The sequence below is a fragment of the Garra rufa genome, chromosome 6 (assembly GCF_049309525.1).
Source record: "Garra rufa chromosome 6, GarRuf1.0, whole genome shotgun sequence".
In the NCBI taxonomy this organism is placed as follows: domain Eukaryota; kingdom Metazoa; phylum Chordata; class Actinopteri; order Cypriniformes; family Cyprinidae; genus Garra; species Garra rufa.
This window is the reverse complement of record NC_133366.1, coordinates 23,321,033-23,340,042: the sequence shown is the minus strand read 5'-3', so window position 1 is coordinate 23,340,042 and position 19,010 is coordinate 23,321,033. Positions and strand designations below refer to the sequence as shown.

Sequence of the window (19,010 nt, the reverse complement as noted above, 5' to 3'; positions counted from 1 at the left end):
TTTGATTCATCAGGTCGCTGCTGGCCGCGAATGGTTCATCCACACCATCTACACACTCCGTTCTAAAGAGAACGCCAGCCGTGGTAAAAGAAGCCTTGAGTACCACCACGCTATGTCCTCCGTTGCTGATTCCGGCACCCTATCCCGAAGTCGACGTGCAGTACCCGACCCAGAAGCTTTCGAAATTGGTGCTGAGAGTAGCCGAGGCACCAACATTCAACACATCGCCTTGGATCGCTCAAACCGACTACGGGTGAGTCAACCATGGGGTCGCGAGACCTACCTGGAGCACCCTCTGGTGGAGGGGAGCCTGGGTAAGGGGCCTGGTTCAGATTCATCTCTTCCCGCCGGCATGTCTACACTGCTGGGGGTGGCTGGGCTCATCCTGCTGATATGCCTGGTTGTAGTTCTGGTGGTTCTCTTGATGCGACGCAAGAGGAAAGAGAAAAAGTACCCACCGTATGCCACTTCGTCCTGCACAGCGTACAACAAGGAGTCCATGAGACACAACATGGACAGCTCTGAGGTTTAAACACCCCTGTTCCCTGTTGATTAAGACTTGCCAAAACTAACTCTAACTATGGTGCTCTTCTTCCCAAGAAGCAGCTGAAGTTAAGGAGACCTCAAAAGCCTCAGTTCAAATGATAACATCTCATATGTGGCTCTCCACAGCTTCAATGAAGACTTCAAGACTCTTGGTCAAACAAAAGGAAGTTGCTTGTTGCCTTTTTCTTAAGATTATGTTTGAGCTTCGTAGTACTAATGATATTTTAGCATGCTTCCATCATAAATCTGTGAACCTAGAATTGGCCACAGTGAACCTGCTCAGAAAAACAGAGTGAATCTGTGCTTCAGCTTGTGTCAAACTCAAATTATCTGCAAATCTAACAAGCACTGCTCCATTATAGATAAATCTCTCTTTTTTTTTTCACCCCCAAGTTCAAAAAGAGTTACATTGTAAACAAGATTAAAAAGTAAATTCGTCTTGGCATGAATGCAAACACTGGGCATCAATAGCCCAATAATTTTATTTTCACTTAATAATGTATGTAACAGTTCTTCTTTGGAGTGTGTGTGTGTGTGTTTGTTAAGCAAACTGAAAGATGCAAGAACTGGCTTCTTCGAACATTTATGTAATAAATGTATCTATTTTTATATGTTCCGTGACATGAATTTCTGTGTACAAAAGCACAGGTCAGTGTTCCCACATGACCGATGTGTTGCTATGCAAAGGGAGCGTGACGTTTAATATTATTAATTCAAGTTCGTAACTATTCAGAATGTACTTATTTTTTATACCTTCAGAATTACACAATAATTCTGTGTGTACACAGCTGCCTATTACATATCTGGTGTTAAAAGGAGAGTAAAACTTGAAAAAATCACTACAGATTTACAAAAATCATAAGCTGCATATGCAAATTACTGTTGCTTGCATTTTTTTTTTTTTTTTACTTTGTGGCTTCTCAGTGGGTATTTCTTTCAATTTATTGTTTAATGTTATTTTTCAATGTATTAAAAATTTCATTGTCGGACACAAACCAAGATTTTTTTCAACCAATATTTTGTCATTTATATCTCACCCTCACACATCAAATAACAACAGGACACAAGTTTTCAAACCAACAGATTTAAAGACGTCTGTGTCAGCGAATACACCATTAGCATTTTGTTTGAAACCTGCCGTTTTATTAACTGTATATGTTTTTGAGAACTATTTAATGTATTTTTTTGTGCTGATGAAAAGACTTCTGTTAAGATATATGGATACTTGTTTCATTATAAAGTGCCTGTTAAGTGTTATTAATAAATGCCTAATTCTATTACCTGTGACATGTTGATTTTTTGTCATTTTAGCTTATAGAAAATCCATGATAATTAACATGTTCCAGGCAGTAAGGAGTAAAAAACTAGCAAATTCCAAACTGCATTTGTAAATGAGCTGTGGTTGCAGTTGCGTCTCACTTACATTCATATATATATATCAGGACATATTATGAAATTTTGACTTTTTGGTCCCTGGTGCATCGACCAACCCAGAAAATGTGAAAAGAACAACCCAGTATATTTGTTTTTGTAAACCTTTCTCTGCAAGCATGTGAAATAAGTGATCTGCTTGGATTTTGCTTCCCTAGTGACAGAGAAAGGGGATCTTATTATAATATTACCTTCCCTTAATCTGCCGCTATTTTGAGAATGAGAGGGCCCTCTGACCTTCAGATGGAGATTTACTACTGATCACAGAACTGTGCTTCACTGAAAGATACGCATGATGAAGCGGCAACCTCCTAGCCTGGAAAAATCCAGACCCTAATCTTATAAGATTAAGGGTCTGGGATCGAGCAATGAAAACTGCCGGCGGCGCCAAGCATGCATTTGAAACTCTCACTGCACACAATTGGATAACGTCACGACCAATCACAACAATACACGCTTAGCTACCAGCAGAGCTAAATGATGTTTCATTAACAAAGTTCGGGAGAAGCGCGTCAGATACTTAACGTAAACTTCACAAGAGGAGCCCATTTAAATCAATCAGCGCCATAGGTTTAAATACAGCTGACTCACCTCAATTCACTCGATGGTTTATCAGTAACCCTCCACCACCCCATCTCATCACTCCGATTTCTCACTACTCCTATTGGGGGGTAACGTACTCTGGGTTCGGGCCACTCCCGAGCTCGGAGCCCTTCACCGGACAGCACGCCAAACATGCACTACTATTCTCCGGCTAATTATATGCAAGCCTGAACTCGTGAACTGATAGATTAAACTCTTGCCGTATCCAGTCGGCAAAACAGCATAAACATCCTTCTTGCAAAGGAACGATTCGAGTTTTCAGTTTTCTGTTCCTCTTTTATATGAAAAGCCAAGTCTAACTCGTTCATTGTAGCGGACAAAGCCGTTTCAAACAACTTGTTGTTCTTCTGTAGCAACAGCGATCTTTCAAAGTTTACTACATGATTCGGACGTCGCAGCGCTGTCGTCATCAGTTTAGCTCGCCTCTGTCCCGCCTACATCAGATACACCGATTTGATTGGTTCCCACAACTGCTTACGTAATGCAGTAACCTGCATCATTGCTCGATGCCAGAGTGTCTTGCAGAGACAATTCAAATTGTGCTCTCGGGAGACCTCTGGATTTCCAGGGTAGCAACCTCCGGCTATCTCTATTAAAACCAACACGGAAATGACTTTGACTGCAATTCATCGACTGGCCACTGGCTGCAAAAGGGAGTCAGTCCCATAGACTTCCCATGTTAAAATGCCTAACTTTACAGCAGAAACATTATTTTTTGGAACCTGGTACAAAAAGTGGTTTTGGTCTATATAGCTAATTTCGCCCATCATGTCAACTGTGAGGGGGGGTGAATTTTTTTTATAACTCATCCATCTAAGTTATATTAAGCCTTAAAGTTCTGCATAATTAAAGGCGTGGCCACTTGAGTGACAGGGAGATTGCCGCTGCTGTCACCACTGCCGCGCTAGGCGGACGTGGTTTCAGCAACCAGCTCCACCCACGTCCCACCTCTTTGCCCATTTTCGATTAACCCGGGAGTGACGTGCGATGACATGATTCCAAGATGGCGACGGCTGAATCCCGCCCATTATGAGCTTCAAAATTGCTCTTCAGAAACCTACAGGGGACGTCACAGACACTACGTCCATATTTTTTTACAGTCTATGCGCATGACAATCGCAGCTTTTGATTAATCGCGATTGCGATTTCATTTTGAATTATTGTGCAGCCCTAGGATAAACATACGTTTTTGGGATCGCTTGAACCCACAGACATTAAAAACAACCGGCGTCAGCGCCGATAGCCTTGTGGCCAGCGCGCCGACATACAGTGCCGTTGCGCTCCGGGCATCCAGTGTTCGAATCCCAACTTGAGGACCTTTCCCGATCCCGCTCCCCATCCTTCTCCCACTTTGTTTCCTGTCACTTCTGATCTGTCCTATTTCAAAAAAGGCAACAAATGCCAAAAAAAAAAACAACAACAAAAAACAAAACAAAACTCAGCAATAGTATAAAAGTAGCCCAATTCCGCAGAAAAAACGGACTTGGCAACACTGCTTTGAGGTACCAGCTGTAAAGGCACACTCCTATTCTGGGGCTGGGAGCAGCAGCTCATTTGCATTTGAAGAGGAATACCAAAACAGCATGTTTCTGGTTCTTCTTCTTTCAAAATGATATAATGATCTGTGGGGTATTTTGATCTTAAACTTTACAGACACATTCTGGGGACATCTATAACAACCCATAACAATGTAATTGAAACTAAAGTTCAGAAAACGGTCCTCCTGTAGTCAAACGTTTTATCCCCTAAAACTAATCTTTGATCATCAAAATTATATATTTAAATGTTTTTTCTTGTGGAAATAATTTTCTCATGCCTTAAAACAGCTTGAATGTAACTCTACCCCCTTGCCTCATTTACTATATGCAGATCTGCGAATACGCAAAAGAGCCCCGCCTCCACTCACTCACACCCGCCAGAACCTCGGCCTCCTAATCCGTCCACTAACTGAGTTTAACTGTAGTAAACAAGATATAATGGCGATACACGGATAATGACTGATAAAACTATGTTTTTTACTAGCGGAAAACTACAGTGGATACTGTAACATTTGTTTAAATTACTTACTTGATGATGCTGTGTCCTCAAACTGCCTCGAAAGCTCGAATGCAGCCTAGATAGTGATTCCAGTTCGCTCCCGCGAGCGTATGCGTCTGAAGTGCAGACGCCAATGCGGGAGAGGTGCTTCTGACTCCGGGCAACTTTTACACTGTTGCCCGGATTATTATTCAAGTTAACGGTTAGCGGTCATGCTCTATTTAATTGCTGGTTTTGTGCTGGTAATCCTATTGGTATATTTTGCATGCTAATCATATGAATCTATCAATTGACGTGATTGGTTATTGAATTTTGTGAGTAGCAATAAAAGGGCTGTTTCAGCATTTCTGGGAAAATACTATACTAAGCAATGGTGTTGATTAATGGATTGGCACATGATTTGTCTAAAAGCATCACATAGACAAATAAACAACATAAAAAATACATTTTCACTACAGGGGGACTAAAAATCATCACAAGTTCCATTAGTTGCAATGTCAGCAGTAATCTCCTGAAGTATCATTTTTATTGAGTTTATTTTAAAATGTACATTTCTTTCAGATTCATTAAAAAAGATATAAAGCATCAGGGTCTGAGGACTCAAAGAAAAAAAGATTTGAGTAGAAGGGAAACAATATAGGCACAGCTTTGAATCAAAAGACATGCTTGAAAAGCCTGTATCGATATATACAGCAGAAGCCACCAATGGTGTTGCAATACATCAGCAGTGTCTTCTTGACTTAAGAATGGTAGTTAGTAGAGCTATTTTATTTTACACACACAGTAAAGTTCTATGCTGATGTATTCTGAATAGATGTATTCTGACATGAGCTAAAATGACTGAACGGATCATATTTACAACATTCAAAAAAAAAAAAACGGTAAGGCAATTATTAGTCTCCAAGAGCTGTGGAACTCCATCTGAAATAAATTATCGAAGTGGCAATAAAATGCATTGATAGACCAGTCACACAGAGAACGCAGAAACAAAATAAAATTCCTGAAACTACCAGACCGGCTTTTCGTCCCCTTCAAGAAGGCATCTCATACAGCCCTTGTAAGAATATCTTGCATCGTTAGCAAATTTCAAAAGGTTTCTATGAGAACGTATGAACTGCAACGCTAAAGACGTCATCTTTAGCTGCAAAATAAAATAAATGAAATCTGTTAAACCTTTCAGTGAGTACCTGACCTCAGCGCTTTGTAAATTGATACCTTGCTTCGAAGAAAAATAAAAGAGAGAATAAAACCAAACACATAAAACACACACACAAAACAAAACAGAGAATCTCTTCTCTGGTAAAAACTATCACAGTTCCTGATTCCACCAATAACATTTCATAGTTTCTGATACCATCTCAGACCGTGTAGACTTCTATCCTGCAGAATCCACACCTTAGCCTTAACATACTAGATATTAGATACAAATAAAGGACACTTTTTCATGTACATAACACTTTATACAGTCTGCCTGCTGTCTTAATGCAAATGCAAATTCTAATCATTTTCAAACTAAATCACCTTAGTAGATTTGCGGCTCAAGCAACTCAAAACCTTTTGATTGCACTACCGAATTACAACTGAGGCCCAAAAGAAAAAAAAAAAAAAAAAAAATGGAAAAAAAATGAAACATAGATGTGTAAAAGTTTCAGATTATCATGGAACTATACACAAAAACGTTTTAGGCTTCTAAAACGCAACTCACCTTGGCAGTTTTGTAAATATGGAACTTTTTTAAAAACCCTTGAGGACAAATTCAACAGACCTGATGTACCCCTAGCCCATGGAATAATGTGCTTCAACACCAAAAATCTGAAACTGATGAGTGTGGGCAGTGTGTATCCACATAGTATGAATAATGCTGCTCTGTTAGCGTATTTTTCACTGGGCTTTCAGCCGAAAAGCCTCGGCGAGTCCTTCAGCCCCTGTGCAGAGTGCGGTCCTCCATCCTACTTCGAGTCTTGTCAGCTTATACGTGAGGATCCCTCGGATCAGCTCTCCCCTGCGCGGGTGCTGTCGTCGAGCAGGAAGCAGTGTAAACTAGCTGATCTGGGAGCTGTGACCTAGGCGCTGTCACACAGCTGTATCTAAAATCAAACGTGGAGGCCGGATAGGAGGTTCAGAGCGTGTGCAGTGTCCTCCGTTCCTCGGCCTCCCGCGAGTCACGACCGTGGAGAAAAGAGGAAAGAGATGGGTGTCATTTGGCCCCTTTGTTGGGGGGATCTTGCTCCGTCGACTGCCGTCCGTCACTCCAGGCCTCACGTGTGCTCTTCAGTGCTTGCGTTCGCTGCTGATCCACCACCACATAGTCTACCCGCTCGTCTGATGCCGAAATACCAGTCCCGTTACTCTTCTTCTGCAAGGGCAAGATATGACAGTCAAAACAGGAGAGATAGATGCCAGAAGAACCAATAATTGGGTACCAAATTGATACTAAAAAGAGAGTTTAAGCGTAATTTATAATATCTTTATAATAAATAATTACTTGAAAAGTTAAATGTTTCCTTGAGGGATGCACAATGTGCTGGCACAACATTTAAAGTGACAGTTCACCCAAAAATGAAAATTCTGTCATTAATTAATCAGCCCTATGTTGTTACAAACCTTTAAGACCTTCATTCTTCTTATTCTTCTATATTTTTGATGAAATCCGAGAGTGAAATTGTTGAATAAATTCCTTATTTTTGTTTTATTTGCAGACAGAAAGTATTCTTGTGGCTTCATAACAGTACGGTTGAACCACTGATGTCACAAAGACTATTTTAACAATGTCTTTACTACATTTCCTTAAAAATGTCAGTTGTGTTGCCATCTGTGCAGGGTCAAAAAGCTGTCGGATTTCATCAAAAAATCGTAATTTGTGTTCCATAAACTTTTGAATAGAATAAAGATGTCCAGTTCTTTGCCTAAATATCAAATTTGGTTTCCATTTAAAACTGCCTTTCAGAAGCTACACAATATCCTTACATGTTTCCCAGAAAACAAAATAAGTTAATTTACCCTGATTTTCAAACTCTAAAAGTTTTCACCCCCTGGCTCTTAATGCATCGTGTTTCGCTCTGAAGCATCAGTGAGTGTTCGAACCTTCTGTAATAGTTGCATATGAGTCCCTCAGTTGTCCTCAATGTGAAATTATGGATCTCAAAAACATACAGTCCTCATTGGAAAGGGTTCAAATACACAAAAATGCTGAAAAACCAAAGAATTTGTGGGACCTTAAAGGAGTAGTTCACTTTCAGAACAACAATTTACAGATAATTTACTCACCCCCTTGTCATCCAAGATGTTTATGCCTTTTTTTTTTTCAGTCGTCAAGAAATTATGTTTTTTGAGATAAACATTTCTGGAAATTTCTCCATATAATGGACTTAAATGGTGCCCCGATTTTTGAATCTTCAAAATGCCGTTTAAATGCAGTTTAAATGCAGCTTCAAATGGCTGTAAACGATCCCAGCCGACGAAGAAGGGTCTTGTCTACCGAAACGTTCGGTCATTTTCTTAGAAATATATATTTTAATATACCTTTTAAGCACTGAAACTCGTCTAGCACTAGGGCTTGTAGTGCGCGTTCCAGACTTTACGTACTCACGTCGAAAGGTCACGCGTGACGTATGCGAAACTACAGACCCAGTATTTACAAAGCGAACTTGAGAAGAGAGAAGTGCAACGCAATCAAATACTCTTTAGCAACAATGTACAATATAAAGTACAACGATGTCGGACGACTTTGAAGCTGGAGGAGCACATGAGATGGAGTTTTTCACCGTTTCCTACCTTTTTGAGCTGGAATACACAGACGATGAACTATGTCAGAGAGAGAAAACTGCGACAGCCGCGGCGGCGACACAAGCCTCGGGCAGACCGCGTTCAAACGAGACGAGATGGTGGTGCAAGTGTGGAAAATGCCAGCCATTTCCAGCGGAGCAGGAATCTCAGTGCTGTCACGACTGGACCACATCTGTTCCACTCTTACAAACAATCGGCGAGTAAGGTGATGGGACTGCTTCAAGCATTCGCTGCGTTGCAGAGCACGGTGGACGCAGTACGTAAAGTCGGGAACGCGCACTACAAGCCCTAGTGCTGGACGAGTTTCAGTGCTTAAAAGGTATGTAAAAATATATTTTTCTAAGAAAATGACCGAACGTTTCGGTAGACAAGACCCTTCTTCGTCGGCTGGGATTGTTTACAGCCATTTGAAGCTGCATTTAAACGGCATTTTGAAGATTCAAAAATCGGGGCACCATTTAAGTCCATTATATGGAGAAATTTCCAGAAATGTTTATCTCAAAAAACATAATTTCTTGACGACTGAAGAGAAAAAGACATAAATATCTTGGATGACAGGGGGGTGAGTAAATTATCTGTAAATTGTTGTTCTGAAAGTGGACTACTCCTTTAAGGATTTTACTGAAGAACAGCAGGCAGTTTAACTGTTCAGGACAAACAAGGGACTCATGAATAACTATTACTCAACAAAAAAACACAGCTGTGGATAATTCAGGTAACAACACAGTATTAATAATCAAGCGTATGGAAACTTTTGAAGGGGGTTATTTTTATAAATTACTTTTGTGGACTATATGTAAATATCTTATTAAGGTCAGTATTAAATAAAAAATAACACTCATTTTGTATGATCCCTCTTATTTTGAATTCTGCAAAGTGTATGTAAACTTTTGACCTCAACTGTAATTAATGACAATTTTCTTTTTTGGGTGAACTATCCCTTTGACTACAGTCTCTTGTCTGCAAACAATGATGGGAAAAAAAACGTTTTTCAACTGATGTCAACTGATGTATAGGCAAAATGCACTGTTAATAATAGAGGCCAGGGATGGACTCTATTCCATTAGCGTGAGAGAAGAGCAGATTTCAATCCTGCTAATAAATGGCAAAAAAACTATAGCAGGTGTATAATCATAGAGCCTGAGGATACAAACACTGGGGTCAACATGTATTATGCCTCCACTGTTACACTTGTCTGATTCGTGGTGATTAAAACTCACACAAACACTTCCATTCATAATATTTTAAAACATTTTGTCTAACTGTGATTATTATTAGTGATTAATTATTATAACTTGCCTTCCGAGGAGGAGTTGATTTCCCAGGGTCCAAATCGAGGTCCAGGTACTCCACCTGCTTGTCTCCTTTGGGCTTCACCATGGGACTGCCACCCCCATCAGCATTCATTGGTGCCCCTAGCTTCATGTTCTGAGATATTAAAAAACAAAAAAATATATTAAAAAATGGTTGAATACTAAGAGCTAAGTCAATAGTCAATGTTGCAGTCAGAATTAGTTATTAAAAGATTTATGCTACTGATATATTAATCTACTACAATGATACTAGATGATGTAAGTGAAGAGTCTGAATTTTCTAAATACCTAATCTAATTTACCTATCTATCAGTGACATGTGGTCATTCACCAAACACTCATTTGAATGATTAAATTGGTAATGAGATGTGTACACATTATCATGACTGCAAAATATGCAGGAATAGGTATTTCGAAACTCTTTTAAATTGAGAGCTTCATAAAGAAATTCAAAACAATCCTCTATTAGTTCTAGAGGATTCTGTTGAGGGAACAATCTCTGAAGATGTCTAAAAGTGTCATTCGTATTTCCAAGGTATGTATTTTTCTTTGTGTTTCAAAATATATCAAGGCTAATTGCATGCTGCATTATTCACTCAATACAAAAGTAATCATCAAGTGACTGTCTGGGGAATAACACTACAATGCAATGCATAGTGTATACAATTAAAAACAAAAAACACAATCATGTATAGCTATGATGACTATCATCTGTATAAAAAAAAATTCTGAACTGGACACTCATTCTATGCAAGTAATTTAGGTTCCACTCATGTTGAAATAAACAGGATTTTGTAGCAATAAATAAATAAATTAAATACAAAGTGTATAATAACACACATACATTAACCTCTGAAAGTTTGAGGTCTTTTATGTTTTCAAAAGAAGTCTATTATGCTCACCAAGGTTGCATTTATTTGATCAAAAATACAATAAAACTATTTAAGCAAAATAAAATAAAAAAACACTCTTTATAAACATGGAGCTTTCCAAAAGTTTTTTTTGGTCATACGCCATACGTTTTGCGAAAGGGGTAGAGGATATTTTGAAGAATGCATGTAACTAAACAGCTAATGGTCACCATTGATATTTTAGATTTTCTGTAGGGTGAGGGTAAAAGATGACAGAATTTACAATTGGTTGAACTATCCTTTAAGAAATCAGACATCCAGAGTGGAGTTGAGTTCACTTTCATAACCCTGCTCACCTCATCCAGGTGGTCTAGACCTGACACTTCTCTCTTTATAGGAGTGATGGGAACTGTACAGTAGAAGGACTCTTCTCTACAGGATGGAGGGACAGGGAGAAGAGGAGGAGTAGAAAAATCAAAGAGTAAGCAGGAAACAAATGGCAGAGAAAACTAGAAATGAAAAATGCAAAATATAGATGAAGCAGACAAGAGGATCCACAAAAGAAAACAAGGAACAGAATGTAGGAAATAAGAAACAGAAAAGAAATGTCTCTCCAAAGCATTGGCAGTTGAAACCAGTGTAACAAACGCCACACTGTGCATGCTAACATGTTAGCAAACAAAACAAGCCATGCACGAAAAGCTCCAAATCAAGAAAAAGAATGCATTTTGGTGCAAATTTAAGAAAAACATCAACACAAACATGGAACAACAAAGTTGAAAGCCCTTCAGGTGAAACCAAAGGGAAAAAATATGGAAGAAAGACACAACAACAAAAGTAGAAGAAAACCTGGAAAAGTAAAGGTAGGAAAAGATGTCCTTCTATCCAATCTGTTGACTGGCCACAAAAATAGCCTACCATCCACCATCACATTTCTGGGAACCTGTAATCTAGTGTTTATGTCTAAAATAATAGATTGAATTTAAATAAATTGTAAATTTATATAAAGGTTAAATTGCTTTCAATTTTGGTGAACTTTATATCCATTGTAAAATCATTAAAAAGAAAAACAAAAATATTAAGCAGCACAACCATTTTCAACATTGATAATAATAATAAATGTTTCTTGAGCATCAAATCAGCATATTAGACTGATTTCTGAAGGATCATGTGACACTCAAGATTGGAGTAAATAAAAAAAAAATGTAATATACATATATAAAATACAATTTTTAATTGCATCAATATTTCACAATATTACTGTTTTTACTGTGTTTTTGATCAAATAAATGCAGCCTTGATAAACATAAGAGACTTCTTAAAATTACAGCTATCAATGTATATATATAAATTACTTCTATATAAGTTAGAACTTTATATAACTATCGTTATATACATATATACACACTGAACATATTCAAATTGTGACTGCATGAATAACACTACCAGTCAAAAGTTTTTGAAAAGTCTCTTCTGCTCACCATGCCCGCATTTATTTGATTCAAAGTACAACAAAAACAGTACAATTTTGAAATAATTTTACTATTTAAAATAACTGTTCCTATTTGAATATATGTTAAAATGTAATTTGTGACCCTGGACCACAAAACCAGTCTTAAGTCGCTGGGGTATATTTGTAGCAATAGCCAAAAATACAATGTCAATAGTCAAAATTATTGATTTTTCTTTTATGCCAAAAATCATTAAGAAATTAAGTAAAGATCATGTTCCATGAAGATTTTTTGTAAAATTCCTACTATAAATATATCAAAATGTAATTTTTGATTAGTAATATGCATTGTTAAGAACTTAATTTGGAAAACTTTAAAGGTGATTTTCTCAGTATTTTGATTTTTTTGCACCCTCAGATTCTTGATCTTCAAATAGATGTATCTCGGCCAAATATTGTCCTATCCTAACAAACCATATATCAATAAAAAGCTTATATATTGAGCTTTCATATTATGTATACATCTCAGTTTTGCAAAATTTAACCTTATGACTGGTTTTGTGGTCCAGGGTCACATTTATTCCAGTGATTTCAAAGCTGAATCTTTAGAATCATTACTCCAGTCACATGATCTTGCAGAAATCATTGTAATATTCTGATTTGCTGCTCAAAAAATATTATGTTGAAAACAGCCGAGTAGATTTTTTTCAGGTTTCTTTGATAAATATAAAGTTCAATAGAACAGCATTTATCTGAAATAGAAATCTTTCGCAACATTATAAATGACTTCATCGTTACTTTTTACTTTAAAGCACCCTTGCTAAATGAAAGTATTAATTTCTATAATTTCTTTCCCCTCCTCCAAAAAATATAATATTATACTGACTCCAAGCTTTTAAATTGTATAGTGTATACTATTAAAAAAGCTTTTTATTTCAGATAAATGCTGATCTTTGGATTTTTCTATTCATCAAAAAATCCTGAAAAAATTCACTCAACTGTTTTCAATATTGATATTAATAATACTAATAAAAAAAATGTTTCTTGAACAGCAAATCAGCATATTAGATCAGCATTTTCTAAAGAATCATGTGACACTAAAGAATAGAGAATGCATTTAGCTTAGATCAGTTAATTTAAATGGTAAAATATTTCAAAATGTTACTTCTTTTTCTGTACTTTGGATCAAATAAATGCACGCAGAAGAGACTTCTTTAAAAACATTAAAAATCTTACTGTTCAAAAACTTTTGACTGGTAGTGTATGTATATTTATAACTGAGTGGAACAAATGCTGTGGTGTTTTTTTTTACATACTGGTTCATCTGCAGACATATTAGCGTGTTGCATGGTTACATAATTCTCATCACAGTCATCGGAGTCGCTGCTGGAGGCAGTGCTATGCCCCGAGGACGGTCTGGGGGCCGCGGTAAACCTAGAGGGGCTGAGCAGCAGGACAACATTTACACTGCCGCTCACACGCATAAACACACACAAAAAAAACAACAAAAACTCTCGCTGTCTGGATTAATGCAAGGTCTGAGCTGTCAGTCTGTGGCTGATAATGTGGAACCCAAAACACACTGGCAGTCAAAAAGACCTTCAGTGGCACTGATTCACACACACTTTTAGCCATCCAGACACATGAGCCACATGGCACCTACATAAATATATTAATTCAATAAATAATTCAAGAACACAATTCATGCCTTTATTGGACTGTCATCACAACCACTTTTGTTATTATATGGCGTTAAGTAGTGATGATAGCCAAATCACTTATGAACATAAATTATGGCGACGTTATACTATCAACACTATCATTTTACTATTATGGGATGTTAGAACAAGACTACAGGAATGCATGAATGATTAGTTATTTAGCCTGTGGTGTCTGTTGTGCGGAGGCCATGCAGAACCATGCTTAAAATACTGATCTGTTTGAGTGGAAACATGCCCAACACTTACTCCCTCGTGAAGGATCTGGTCACGGGGGAACGGACCGGCGCCGTATACTCCTCCCACTCAGCCAGAGGCTTGATCTCCAAAGGGGCCGGCTTAACTGTAAAAAAAACAATCAGTTTAATGCAGGAAAACGTTTCAAATGACACAACACCACCCGCAGGTTTGGCCTAATAAATGGCTATGATCAACAAGGTAAGTATTATTATTAAAAAAATATATATAATTATAATAAAATTGTTGTGTACCAAGCAGAACAAAACTGTTGGGAGGAATTCAAAGGGACATTTTATTGAAAAGAGATTTAGAAATATTGATACCCAAATTTGCATGTACACTACCAGTCAAAAGTTTTTGAACAGTAAGATTTTTAATGTTTTTTTTTTTTTTTTTTTAAAGAAGTCTCTTTTGCTCACCAAGCCTGCATTTATTTGATCCAAAGTACAGCAATAGAGTCAAATTTTGAAATATTTGTACTATTTAAAATAACTGTTTTCTATTTGAATATATTTTAAAATGTAATTTATTCCTGTGATCAAAGCTAAATATATATATATATATATATATATATGTTTTATACTTAATGTCTTTGACCCATATATATATATATATGGATGCTTTAAATAGATCAAAATGATAATAAAGACATTCATGTTACAAAAGATTTCTATTTTAGATAAATGCTGTTTTACTGAATTTCAAAGAAACTTTTTCTCAGCTGTTTTCAACATAATAATAACAATAATAAATGTTTTTTAAGCAGCAAATTTGAATCTTTTAGAATGATTTCTGAAGGATAATGTGAGTAAAAAAACTTAAAAAAAAATACTGAGAATCATAAAAATTTTACTTTGAAATCACTAGAATAAAATACATTTTGAAAATATTTTAAATGGGAAACATATTTCAAAAATTTACTGTTTTTGCTGTACTTTGGATCAAATAAATGCAGGCTTGGTGAGCAGAAGAGACGTCTTTGAAAAAACATTACAAATCTTACTGTTCAAAAACTTTTGACTGGCACTGTAATTTAGAGTGTAGTTCTTAACTTTTAGCCAGTAGAGGGTGATGTCTGCTATTTAGTCAATGGTGGGAGTCAGAAGTAAATAAGTAACCTTTCTTCAATGAGACAAGTTATGTCTCACCTCATTTTTCCCCACTCAAGACTTAAATCAAATACAAGACCAAGTCATGAAAACTGAAATCACACCTGAGGGAAAACTAGAAAGGTTGAAAAGAAAGGCCACTGCCAAAGGAAGGTCAACAATGAGTAATAATCACACATATCCTCTCTCTTCCCCTTCTCACATATAAGCAGCATCGGATTTAGTTATTACAGCTGGCCCAAAACTCTGCTGAGCTGAGATACACCCAATCTGGCAACTGAGGAGTAGCTGTAGCTGGCTGAAACGCACACCAGCTGGTGCCAGTGTGCGAGGGAAGAAAGCACAGACTGATATGCATCTCAAGGCCCTAACTGAACTTTTTGGGCACAAAATGTGTCTTGAGTGAGTTTCTACTAACATATTTAGCATTATTTACTTTGTAGTACAAAATGTATGATTTTCAATCTATTTCAGCCATCTTTGTATTGCTCCGACAGCATTTCATCAGCAGTGAATGGTTGCCGCCAGAAGTCCAAAGAGTCGATAAACCCATTTGTGATGTTTTTAATCAGCTGTTTGAGCTCTGACGGCACCCATTCACTCAGATAATCCAATACATTAGTAAGCAAGTTATGTAATGCTACATGTCTCCAAATCTGTTCCCACGAAGAAACAAACTCATCTAGATCTTGAATGGCCTGAAGATGAGTACATTTTAAGCAAATATTAATTTTAGAAAGAACTAATCCTTAAATAGTTTTAGTATATTGGATATTTAGACACCCTGATGGCAGATAAACTACCGTTCAACAGTTTGGGGTCAGTAAGATGTTAACACTTTTAGCAAAGATGTTAAACTGATCAAAAATGACAGTAAATATTTTTGAAGCATTATAAAAATTATTATTATTTTGTTTTTAAATGAAGCAAATCAGTATATTAGAATGATCACGTGACACTAAAGACTGAAGAATGGCTGCTAAAAAATCAGCTTTGCTTTCACTGGAATGAATTACATTTTAAAATATGTTAAAATGGAAAACATTTATTTTGAATTGTAATAGTATTTCACAATATTACTGTTTTACTGTGTTTTTGATCAAATAAATGCAGTTTTGTGATCATAAAAGAATCTCAAAAACCTAACCGACGCCAAACTTTTGAACGACAGTGTATCTTTAGACGTCCTGATGGCAGTGCAGCATCAGGAAGCTCCCAAGATTTTATCCAGACACCTGGATTGCTCTTCACGCCATTAGTCATAATACGATTCATCCGCCCACTTTCAGCTCTTGTCAATATGACTCAAAAAAGCTTATGCGAATGTGTTGGTTAAGTGTTTATAATGTTTTATGACTCGCGGGTCAGTGAGCAGTTTGACAGTGAAAGGTGTTTGAAGAGACACTGATGATTGAGTGTCAAATGTTAATCCGTTAGTTTTACCTGTGATATCAAATGTGTTAGCTTCCCTCTACCCTCCACCAGTTAAGCACAAGCGTCACTCTACCAGAACCTTAAAACCTCATCACAAATGAATTTGCTTAATAACCAGCTGACCAACCATTTAAGAAATAAATCCAACCTCCATATTCACAGGGACCGCAATCTGTGCACACAACAAACAATGCAACGAATAGGCAACAGCATCAGTGACTTAATTATACAAATATTTGAGTGGAAAGCCAAGTTCTCCACTACAGATAGTGAATGTTTGTATGATAGGCTACGTTCACACAGTCAGCGTTTAATACTGAAAAACATATTTACAATGTATAGTGTAGACACAGCTTGGATATTCTCTGTATAAAAGAATGACTGAAGTGAAGCCCCTTATTCTATAAAGTTTAAATAATGCTTGTAACCAGTGTAATAGATATTTAAGTAAATGTTGAGTAATAGTTATAAGTCAAGAACATTTAAGGAAGTGAATTGCAGTATAAAATGTGGTTGTTACTTGCATTAATAGTCAAACTATATGCAAATAGTACTATATTTAGCACTCTAAAATATGAGTACTAGAAATTAGGGATGTTCATTTCAGTTATTTCTCCTAACCGTCAATCGACGCTCACTAACCGATCATTATCCGTTAACCAACAAGATTATGTTAAATTAAAATTGAATTAACTAGAAAAGTTAAATTTGACCCATGAAAAATACCAACATTAGTTTTTCAGGGATTCATTTTACATGCACAAAAAGCAGCAAACAACAGAACATAAAGATTCACATGTTTACATCACACACCTGCAGCGCTTCAGCAAGTGGAGGAAAACTTAATAAAGATAGGCTTTACATATAACAAATAAACAGGCCTATACAAGACATATGTTTTACTTAATTAATAAATTATCAAAACAAAAGGAAAAAACAACAACTTGTGCAACAAGTAGTCTAATATATTTTGGTTCATTTTTGTAGTGCGTGGAGAAAAAAAAAAAAAAAAAAAAAAAAACGAAACCGGCATCCTATTTTTCTTTATTTTACAAAAGCACAAATATTAGTTTTTATTGTGAAAAGGTGAAAGCAAACCTTTTACAGTTTGGATTACCTGTATGACTAGAAGGAGTAGTTGTTTCCACTGTCAGAAGGAAACAAATCATTTGGTTGCACCGCTGACAATGCAGCCTGCTTATTATCATAATAAAATACAGTCAGCCAAACATATAAACTGCTAAAAACACACTGCTAATTTTAAATATATATTTAAATACCACCGTGACGTTATGCCAAACACATTTTGTTTTACGTGGATATTGGAATGCGAGTGAAGTACAAACCCAGGTTTACATAGTAAATAATATTTTGGCATTCAACTACATCGCAGATACGGAAACGCAAATTCGGATTTGTGTCAGTTGAGAGACCTAACGTCTCTCTAGCTATGTTTATAATATTTGTAAACTTTTCGCATCAGAATTAGGCCTGTTTCTGAATGAAATAATAAAATTAGACTTGTACACGCTAATTAATATGCCTGTTTTTTTTCTTCTCTCATTTCATTTTATACGTGTAGCGTATTTGAACCATGCAATCTTTTAAAATATTTTGCTAATTATAAAAAAGAAAGAAAGACTTAATCGTGTCAAAACTTTCGGTTAACAGTTACTCAGTTAAAATAAGCATCCCTCCTGGGCATGGACATAACCGTTTTCATGCTATGGCAGATAACCAATAAATGGCTCAATATTAATGTGCAAAATTTTGAATCGTATGGTGCTGCTGATACAGGAAGTATTCTTGTAGCTTCGTAAAATTACGGATAAACCACTGATGTCACATGGACTACTTTAACAATGTACTTACTACCTTTTTTGGGCCTTGAATGTGTTAGTTGCGTTTCTGTCTATGCAGGGTCAGAAAGCTCTCAGATTTAATCAAAAATATCTTAATTTATTTTCTGAAGATGAACGAAGGTCTTAGGGGTTTGGACTGACATGACGGTGAGTTATAAATAACAAAATGTTCACTTTTGGGTGAACCATATTCTTCTGCTGTGTGAAAGTAGCCATATTCTCAGTTTGTAAGTCACTTTTATAAAGGTCTTGACATCTGTCAATCAAAAATGCAGGAATGGCAAGTTTCTGATGAAATTTGATTTGTTCTATTACTGTATTCAATGTATCATCACAATTAGAGCTTCACAAAAACAAACCTCCTCAGCACTGAGGAGGTAAACAGTGAGAGTAGCATTCTGTCGAGGTACGTACCCTTACGCCGTCTTGAGAATTCACCTATGGTTTGGGAGTCGGTTCGCTCAAGACCGACTGCTCTGTTTATTTTAGGGCTTTGACCTGAATTGGTGAGAGAAAACTTCTTTGTTACATGTCTCCTTTGCAAGAATCGGGCTTGTCTTCTTCTAAACTTCACACCCATGCAATTTAACACAATCACGGCCTCCTCCATCACTTGTGCGTTTTCTCTTT

At 36.7% G+C, this 19,010-nt stretch overlaps 2 protein-coding genes across 4 annotated transcripts in view; one reads left to right on the top strand and one right to left on the bottom strand.

Annotated features, from left to right (window-relative positions):
• frem3 (Fras1 related extracellular matrix 3) overlaps nucleotides 1-1,826 on the top strand; it is a 35,155-nt gene extending 33,329 nt beyond the window's left edge. For all 3 annotated transcript variants that reach the window (XM_073842909.1, XM_073842911.1, XM_073842910.1), the window contains exon 24: nucleotides 14-1,826. In XM_073842909.1, coding sequence (XP_073699010.1) covers nucleotides 14-532 — 519 coding nt within the window. In that variant the 3' untranslated portion in view covers nucleotides 533-1,826. The remainder of the gene's footprint in view (nucleotides 1-13) is intronic.
• A 3,288-nt stretch (nucleotides 1,827-5,114) lies between these two features.
• On the bottom strand, nucleotides 5,115-18,990 carry LOC141336888 (GRB2-associated-binding protein 1-like). The gene is made up of 5 exons (XM_073842607.1): nucleotides 18,795-18,990; nucleotides 13,985-14,078; nucleotides 13,334-13,460; nucleotides 9,703-9,831; nucleotides 5,115-6,973 (listed from the first exon to the last, which is right to left on the bottom strand). Exons 1-5 carry the CDS (start codon nucleotides 18,988-18,990, stop codon nucleotides 6,815-6,817), a joined length of 705 nt encoding a protein of 234 aa, XP_073698708.1. The 3' UTR covers nucleotides 5,115-6,814.
• Nucleotides 18,991-19,010: the final 20 nt, after the last annotated feature.